At 40.8% G+C, this 9803-nt stretch overlaps 1 protein-coding gene across 1 annotated transcript in view; it reads right to left on the bottom strand.

Annotated features, from left to right (window-relative positions):
• Positions 1-9803, bottom strand: part of LOC104410735 (bifunctional heparan sulfate N-deacetylase/N-sulfotransferase 3-like) — a 15408-nt gene that overhangs the window by 1680 nt on the left and 3925 nt on the right. The window contains exons 4-6 of the mRNA XM_010020986.1: positions 7092-7266; positions 6486-6656; positions 386-495 (exon numbers count right to left, since the gene is read on the bottom strand). Coding sequence (XP_010019288.1) covers positions 386-495; positions 6486-6656; positions 7092-7266 — 456 coding nt within the window. The remainder of the gene's footprint in view (positions 1-385; positions 496-6485; positions 6657-7091; positions 7267-9803) is intronic.

Genomic DNA, 9803 nt, shown 5'->3' on the forward strand with positions numbered 1-9803 from the left:
GAATCTGTCTTGCAGCTAATGTCAAAAATAAAGAGAATCAAATTCTTTCTGTTTATGCAAGTCAGCATTCCATGTTCCGTTTCTGGAAATAAAATTCCTTTTGATTCATCCAAAATTCATAGGCAATTCCCTCAAAGCAGTACGTTGTCTATTTGTTAGAGGTCTACTTCTGTAACAGTCACATTTCACACAGAGTAGCTCAGTAGAAGAGTCACAGAAAATCTAACCCTGAACTGTCTTTTTGCAGACGCTGAAGGATAAATCCTTCTGCCAGCTCAAAGGAGAAGTGTGATGGCCTTTGTTTTGCAGTGAGCTTACTTACAGCTTACTAACTCATATTTTAGGAATGGTGGAACATCTGAAAACGATAATTTAATTAACTCACATCAGGGCTTCAGAGTAATTATAATGAGGAGAGACTCCCAGAAATTTCTGTACTTCATCCATTACAGTAGATGGGTCAGTTCTCAGCTGCTGTCCATCAATAATTAGCAACTACAACAAAGAAAATAAATGTCCATTTAAAATCCATTAAAATCCAAGCTTCAAACTGAAACTTTCACCTCTGCCAAACTCACTCGTTGTATGGAGAGTACTGCCCCAGAGAATGATAATTGGTTCAGTTTCAATTGTCATCATCATTAATGACTTGGGAGTAGGATAAATGGCGTGTTAATTAAATCTGAAATTAAATTGGAAGCTCTTGTGATTTAAGCCCAGCCGGTAACTCAGAACCACACAGCCGCTTGCTCACTTCCCCACTTCTTCCTCTCTCTGCTCCTGGAGGGATGGGGAGGAGAATCAAAAGAATTTAACTCCCACGGGTTGAGATAAGAGCAGTCCAGTAACTAAGGTATAATACAAACCCACTACTGCTACCACCAATAATAATAATGATAAGAGGAATAACAAGGGAGAGAATACAATTGCTCACCACCCGCCGACCGATACCCAGCCTGATCCCAGCAGCGATCTGGGCCTTCCGGGTAACTCCCCCCAATTTCTACACTGGGCATGATGTGCTGTGGTATGGAATACCCCTTTGGCCAGTTTGGGTCAGGTGTCCTGTCTCTGCTTCCTCCCGGCTTCCCCTCCTCCCTGGCAGAGCATGAGACTGAGAAAGTCCTTGGTCAGAGTAAACATTACTGAGCAACAACTAAAAACATCGGTGTTATCAGCGTTGTTCCCAGGCTGAAAGGTAAAAACACAGCACTGCATCAGCTACTAAGAAGGACAAAAAATGACTGCTGTAGCTGAACCCAAGACAGAAGCTGTTGTGACAACAGAGAAATAGCAGTGAAGGACCTAGAAAGATAAGAAATATTGGCAGAAAATTGAGTGAGATTTGACCAGACAGGAAAAAAAGATAGTAATGTCTAGAGATCTAACCTCTAATTCTCACAATCATGTACATATGGAGACCTTATTGGGGCCTTTCCGTACTTAAAAGGAGCCTATAAGAAAGATGGCAAGAGACTTTTTATCAGGGCCTGTTGTGACAGGATGAGGGGGTGATGTTTTTAAACTAAAAAAGGGGGAGTCCAGACTGGATGTGAGGTAGAAGTTCTTTCAAATGAGGGTGGTAAAACACTGGCCCAGGTTGCCCAGAGAGGTGGTGGATGCACCAACCCTGGAGACATTGAAGGCCAGGCTGGATGTGGTTCTGGGCAACCTGATCTAGTTGAAGATGTTCCTGCTCACTACAGGGGAGTTGGACTAGATGATCTCTAAGGTCCCTTCCAATCCAAACTATTCTATGATTCTATATATTAGTAATGGTGAAAAGCTTGTCACTGGAAATGACCAGAAAGACAGAACACAGTAGGTAGGATGATGTTAGGTGAAATGCCTTACTTTTGAAGCCATACAACCATACATATTTGTTGAAATTATTCAACATAGTATGTTGAAAAAACCCTCATCCTTTGAGAATATTAAAGGCAGATATTACAAGGACCTCAAGGCAGAGATGAAGATGATAGATACAGGATGTGCAACACATCTCTACGAAAGGCAAGTACTGATAGGTCATTCCTTTCTCTTCAAGTGCTTGACCATACACACCCTCACAGAAGGCTACTTCAGACAGAGCCACTCTGTTACCTGACAGTGAATCTTCAGGGAAACAGACACTACCTGAGAATTTTATCAGGTATGGCATCATGGCCAAATGCCACACTGATGATGCTGCAAGTTTGGGTTGTGACTCTCTGAAGAGAAGCAAGGTCCCAAATGGATTAGTCAAGCCTTCATTTCCTGTTATGGAAACACCTCTATTTCTTCTATTATGATGATGAAAAGAGGAGGGGAAATAGGTTCCAACAGTCTTCTTTGCAACCAATAGTGAAGCTTGTTTTTACATTTTCATGTAAGCAGAGAGGCTAAAATCATATAAATTTCTTCCAGGACTGAATGAAACTTAAAGTTTGCAAGACTATGAGGTTTCACAGCATAATCAAAAGGGAGAAAATGTCTTTTCTTTTGAAAGATTGGTCTTTGGAATTACCCATATAGATTTAGAGATGTGGACTAGGGGAAGTACCAGGCTGTTCAGAAAGCAGTAGTCCATTCCAGAAGTCTTTGCAGTCAGATGCATGATGACTGCCTTAGTCCAAGAATGAACTCACTGCTTTCCTAAGACATAAGCTTTGAAAACAAGGCTTTAAGTGCTTCAAAAGAACAGAGATAAAAAAACCCTATCCCAAATGGGTGGTATTTCCATCTGAAAGAAAAGGAGTGAGGGTTTTTTTCTTCACTATTTAATATCACATACAGATAAATAGCTGGGCTGTTCCCACTTCTGCTGCCCTAAAACAGATATGTAAGAAAAAGTTTTACCAATGGAAACTCATTCCAATTCCTTACATTCCCAATAAGCAGGTAACAAAAAATGCTCCCTCTCAACCTCCAGGGAGGCTGTAAGGAACTGAAGCAAAATTTTTCATTATGTGTACTGATTTATTCATATCCTGATCTCAGGAAGATGTAATTTCATTGAATTTCTTGAAATCTAAGCATTTCATGTATTAGAAAGGTAGAAAAATAATGCAGTTTTTACAAAGTAGATAGCTTCATATATAATGAAAATACTACAGATGAAGTATTTTGAGTCACTTTACATCATATTGATCATTTTACTGTAAAATTGCTGGCAGGTGAAGAATCACAGAATAGTTCGGGTTGGAAAGGACCTTAAGATCATCTAGTTCCAAACCCCCTGCCATGAGCAGCAACACCACACACTAGACCATGTCGCCCAAAGCTCTGTCCAACCTGGCCTTGAACACTGCCAGGGATGGAGCATTTATCAGTTCTTTGGGCAGTCTGTTCCAGTGCCCCACCACCCTCACAGGGATTGTTTAAGTCCATTCTCTCCCACTATACATGAGTTATCTTGTGTCTGAAAGTCACCATGGTGGGAGAGGAGCAAGAGAGACATTTTGGAGAACAGCTTAGACGCAGCCTGAGTCTGTCAGCTTTAGACTGGCCATTAAATAATGGCTGTTGCAAAAATCAGCTTCATTTCCTATAAGGCTGGCACATGAACAAATCTTTTGGCTCATGAGGGAGTTTGTCACATCAGGTCCTCTTTTCTTCTGTATGACTATATTGAAACAATGAGTTGTAGGTGGGAAATGAACTTGAGACATGAGCTTCCTAAACTTCTAGAGACCTGCTAGGTGGCCACACAAAAGAGGATTTTGTATTACTTATGAGAGAATAAATTAAGTCAATCAACATTCTAAACACCTGAACCCCAAATTTGCAAAATCCTCTAAGATTTGCAATTTCTTACCATGTAAGACAAGTGTGCTGTTACCACTTTTCTAATGCAAAGGGGACCCTTACCAATTTCTGGTGCTATGTGAACACTTACTTTATGCCTACCGAGTTTACAATGGACATTAAGACTTCAATTTAATCACATGTGTAGAGACCCCCCCAGATTCATACAGCATTAAAAATTATAGACAGTCTTAGATGGTCTGGGTGAGAGCTCTTCTGCTGAAGAAAAGCTCTCATAGTTTTAGATAAGGCTGTACTTTTAAGATGTGCTGATTTTAGGTCTGGCTTACGTAACTGTATTATGCTTCTTTTAACTTGATAACTAGTTTGGATATGGCCTACTGTATATTGTTGCTTTTGCAATTCAAGTTAATCCCTGGTACTTTTACAGAGAAAACATAAGGCTACCAGGGTTATCACTCTGGGATAAAGAATCTGGCAAAAAAACTGTATGACAATGTGCACTGTTCAATATTAATGGACTACTTTTGGAGAAAAGCTAATGAAAACATAACGTAGGGAATTTCATATGAGCATCACAGTATTACAGTGTTGCGTATCTCATGAAGTCTGCAAACGCTGGCCCAAAAGAGGATATGTGGAGAATAACACCAACTCAATACATCAGAGCTTCCTTGGCACGCTAGGAAAATAGAAGGTGTAGACTCCAGCTGATTAGTCTCAGCTAAGCAAGCCCTGGATAAACAGAAGGTTCACATTGCAGCCAACCTCCCTCAACTGAAGTAATCTTTAAAGGCTGGGTGGGGAGTAGTGCCAGAAACACTGCTAATATAAAAAAAATCCATTCCAGAAATAAATCTACAGAGGAGATAGCAATCATGTGATACTGTCTGCCTGATCTTGTGTATCACACATGATGTTCAGGTCTTAGGATGTGCATCTACGGAGGCTTGATGTTACACAGCACCAGAAGGAAGCTAATGATTTGTATGTTATAGGCCAAAGAAGCTTATAGGGAGATCCAATTTCCAGGTTGCTTATGTGCCATCTATACAGAAACCTACAGGTCCATAAACACACACCCTCTGAGGCTCAAAAGACAGAAAAACTGTCTTAAGACAAAGAATACACTGAGGATTCAGGATCAGTGAAAGATACCAAATGCAGACCATCAGGAATACCGAATTGTTTCAGTGCACGAATAAGTCCCAGCAAACGCTCTGATATGTGGATGCATTGTTATGGGCAGCAATGGGTAAGAATTTCCCCCCAAAATTGTGCAAAAGAGACCCAGTACTTTGACAGTGTGCTGGTCTGGCTGGAGTAGAGTTAATTTTCTTCACAGTTGCTGGTATGGGGCTATATTTTGCATTTGTGCTGGAAACAGTCTTGACAGCTATTGCTGACCAGTGCTTACAGAGTCGAAGCCATTTCTGCTCCTTACCCCACCAGTGAGTAGGCTGGGAGAGCACGAGTTTGGGAGGGGACACAGCCAGAACAGCTGACCCACAGGATATTCCATATCATATGGCATCATGCTTGGCAACAAAAAGTTGGGGGAAGAAGAAGGAAGGGTGGTGATGTTTTGTCTGCCCAAGTAACAGTTACACATGATGAAGCTCTGCTTTCCTGGTGATGGCTGAACACCTGCCTGCCAATGGGAAGTGGTGAATTAATTACTTATTTTGCTTTGCTTGTGTGCATGGCTTTTGCTTTACCTATTAAACCATCTTTATCTCAACCCCTGAGTTTTCTCATTTTTACTCTTCCAATTTTCCCGCTCTACTGGGGGAAGTGAGCAAAGTGTTGTGTGTGGCTTAGTTGCCAGCTGGGTTTAAGCCACAACAGTTACAAAAAAGTCACGTTAAGTAGAACATAAATTCATCTAAAAAACTAATGATGCCTGAGATGGCAAACATACTGACGTACACAAAGGCTTTGTCCCTGTTGCTAACTAAACCAAATCCAAGACAGTTTTCTGTTCTCCAGGTCAAATCGCACAGCATGACCTGATCTCACCTGCAAAATCAAATTGGTTGTGTCCACACTCACCAATGGTAATGGTTCTTGTTACCCTTCTAACTGTGCTGTGGAACTGCTTCGCAATGTGCTTTTTGCTGTGAGTCCAAACTGTGCCATAAGTGTGCCAAAAATCAAGCAGTATGGACAGCAGTGGTACAGTGTGTGAACTCTTGCACAGGTACAGGTTTATTTACAATCATAGCCTGAGGGAGATTTCTCCATGTGGTAATCCCCATTAGAGATGGAAAAGATATTTTTTTACACCCCAAAGTCTTCAGACATCAAAACTCTTCTCAACCCATACAGGGTGGGCAATATCTCAGCTGACATCCCTTGATGCTCACTGATACTTGCTACCACTCAGAGCAGACAGAAATGGAATTGAGCAGCTTCACTTTAATTTTTCTTTTGGGAACCCTAGTGGACCATCTGATACTAAAGAGACCACAAAGCACTGCATGTCTGGTTCTCTTTTCCTCAGTATTACTGTCAAAGAGCCAGACATGGAGTGATAAAAGCATGAGCAAATGAAAGCCAGCTGTAAGTTAAAAGTTCACACATGGCTGTGAAGAATCACAATCCATGTCTCAAAAAATGCTCTAGTATATCTAGGATAACACTGAGGATCAGTATTCAGTAGGCAAGACTTCTACAAAGGTAGTATTTTATGATAGTATATATTTGAGATTAGGATGTCAAGTTACAGTCTTATTCACCTGATAAGGTGGGAAGTAAGTTAGCCATCTTTCAATATGTGTAGCATACCATCCTGGTGCTAGGCATCTCTTTTGGAGAGCTTTAAGCTCAGATGGTGCTCGAGGTCCAGCGGTGATCACCTGATAGAAGCTGAATTTTAGAGCTGCAGGATCTTCATGTGATCGCTGATGCTGTAAAGGAAGTTACATTGCTGGAACTTTACAGACCACAAAAATTGGACACATAAGACAAAACTAGTAGGTCTGGCCTTACTGAAAAGAATTGCTTAATCTATCTTGTATTTTGAGCATGAAGTAGATAACTTTGTCTATAAACTAAATTTTGTATGGGCTGATTACATAAATTAATTAAGTAAGCAAGCATTTTTCAATGCTTGTATTACCATTTTGAAAAGGTGGTTTCTGGCATTTTAACCCCTGGAAGATTTTCAGGTTTACACTGACAGATACCTCAGCCCATGGGTGATCATATGTGGTGCACTGACTGATGAATAAAAGCTGCAATTACACAAACCTTTTATATACATATAGGCTGAAAGGATATACAAGGAGGAGTCAAGGTGGAAACCTTCATTTTTACCTGCCTGTGTACTTCAAAGTGCATACCTGATACCAGGAATATGCCCGATCAGATGGGTCGATGAGGATGGTGATGATCTTGGCCTTGGGGATGAGGGAAGCAGCTCGTTTAGGAGCTTCCTCAGAATGGAAATAGTTGGCACTTTTCTCAAAAAGGAAGTCAGTGGTGACATTAGAAGGAGTGGGGAAGAAATCCATGTACCTAGGAAAGTAACATCGTTCTCAGAATTACTTTCAAGTCACACAAAGGTTGAAAACTCTGTTAAGTGTATTTTATTCTAGAATAATCAATTAAAATAATAAGCCTCATGCCAAATAAAAGCAAACAGAAGTTGATAATGTATTTTTTATCATATTTCACTTGGTACTTGCTTTCTTCTCATTACATAAACATTGCAGCTAATTGAGTAATATGCTCAAAGTTGCATTCAAAAGCTTTGCTACAAAGCTGCATAGCTATTGCATCTGACATGCAGACTGTATGTAAAAAAGCTGAAATTAGAGGATGACCAAACAAAACAGAATGAAAAGATGCCACCGCCCTGTTAGTTTATTAAGTGTTTATATCTGCCTAATGCAAATATCTGAGAATGTGACACTGTTTCACTGAACAAACAACAGACTCTATTTCCCAAAAATGTTACAGCTGATTCGGTAAAAGTGATGAAGCTATACCAATTTCTGCTCACAAATAAAATTATTAGAAACTAATGACTCAACCTGCATGTGTGACCAAAACACTGACAGCAAAGAAGGTGGACAGCTTTGAAAGAGGCAATAAGCATTATAAGCAAATCTGCTCTAGATCATGTATGCTGTCATTACAGTGTTGTACTGAAGTCCTGGTAGTAGACTGAGTAAATACAAAGCAATGAGGCCTACAACCTTGTAAGGAAACACTTCATATTATGGTACTACACCAAATTTTGGAAAAAAGTTAATTGAGTCTTTAGATAACATGGCAAATTTGGAAACAAAAAGTAGAAGTTGATGTGGTGTCACTGAAAAATGTTAAAGAGATTGGACCAGGTGGGATATCAAGAAGTTATGAAGGTTAGGGTCAGCATTTCTGCTGAACACATACTGCAGAACTCTTGCTCAGTACCTCATTCATGAGATAATTATTAAACCCGACAAAGGCAAAGCTGAGAAGGCTTTAGAGAAACTTGTCTAAGAAATCTTATGTAACAGTACTTACATGAAGAAATGCATGACTGGTCTATTTAGACTTCTCCAAGAGCAGAAAGATCAGTTTTCATCTTACTCTTCTCTCATCTCTACTGGGAGACTACAGTGTACATCCGTACCTCTTTCAAGATGGCAGTACTGAGGTTGCCAAGGTCTGAAAGAACCCTCTTCTGCTTCTCTAGTTAGCCTTGGTCTAAATGCAAGCTTGGACAATGACTAAGTCAGCATCAGCTCTGGGAAAAAGCCGTTATCTCCACAACCATAGAAGAAATTGAACTGATTGTTATAGAATCATGGAATGGTTTGGGCTGGAAAGGACCTTAAGATCTTCTAGTTCCAAACCCCCTGCCCTGGGCAGCGACACCTCACACTAGACCATGTCACCCAAGGCTCTGTCCAGCCTGGCCTTGAACACTGCCAGGGATGGAGCATTTATCAGTTCTTTGGGCAGCCTGTTCCAGTAAAGAACACACAGTAAAGAACTTCTTCCTTATATCTAACCTGAACTTCCCCTGTTTAAATGCCTTGTTCTACCACTAGAGTCTCTGACGAAGAGTCCCTCTCCAGCATCCTTGTAGGCCCCCTTCAGATACTGGATGGCTGCTCTGAAGTCTCCACGCAGCTTCTCTTCTTCAGGCTGAACAAGCCCCAGTCTTCTCAGCCTGTCTTTACATGGGAGGTGCTCCAGCCCCTGATCATTCTCGTGGCCTCCTCTGGACTGTGAATACTCTTGCCTTGAAAAAGTCCCAGCCAATTAATGTACTAATGAGGAGGTATCTTGTATCTAATTATCATTTGGTAAGCTCATTTCACACCAGCATTAAAATATACTATCAGACTGAATGTCTGAGACACTTGTCTGTCAGCCAGAATCCAAATCTAAGCATTAAGTAACTGCACCAACAGGCAGTTCTGAGTATCCAAGACTTAACTGTCAGAAACTGGGAGAGGTGACTGGGACACGTAGTGCAGAGGTACAGATAGCCAAATGGGTGCTATAGAATGCGAACCTGGATCATGCAAGTTGACCACTGGTGGCTTTATGCACCAATCCTGTGTTATGATTACGGTAATTTGGCACATGTCTAGCAGCTAAGTTATATCTACATGTTAGGAAAGTGGATATGGCAGGAGGAATGAGAGAATCAGCAAACTGATCTTCTAGCAACATGAAAACATGGATTTTCTGGAAGAACTGGCTCGCTGTACTTAGGCTGTCTCCCTCAGTGTGGACCTGCTACGCATGTCATCTTCACTAACTTGAAAGCCCCAACAGAAGGAAGTCAGCTTTCTAACTTCCAGTCATTTAGCTGGCATCTCTCTATTGATAGTAATTGGCTGACTCACCACTCTTTGTAGTGAGAATCTGCTGCAACATTTATAACTCTGTAAAAACTAAGTGACTTAAGAAGAAATTGGATCTGACATATCTACACTAAAAACATGTAAGAGTGTTTACCCTGTTAACTGCATGGATGAATACAAAGCCAAAAGCAACAGAACTATCTTCCCTTAAACTGGGGCAGGGGATGTGTGTGTGAGGTAGGGAAA

The sequence above is a fragment of the Nestor notabilis genome, unplaced genomic scaffold (genome assembly GCF_000696875.1).
Source record: "Nestor notabilis isolate BGI_N333 unplaced genomic scaffold, ASM69687v1 scaffold14788, whole genome shotgun sequence".
NCBI lineage: Eukaryota > Metazoa > Chordata > Aves > Psittaciformes > Psittacidae > Nestor > Nestor notabilis.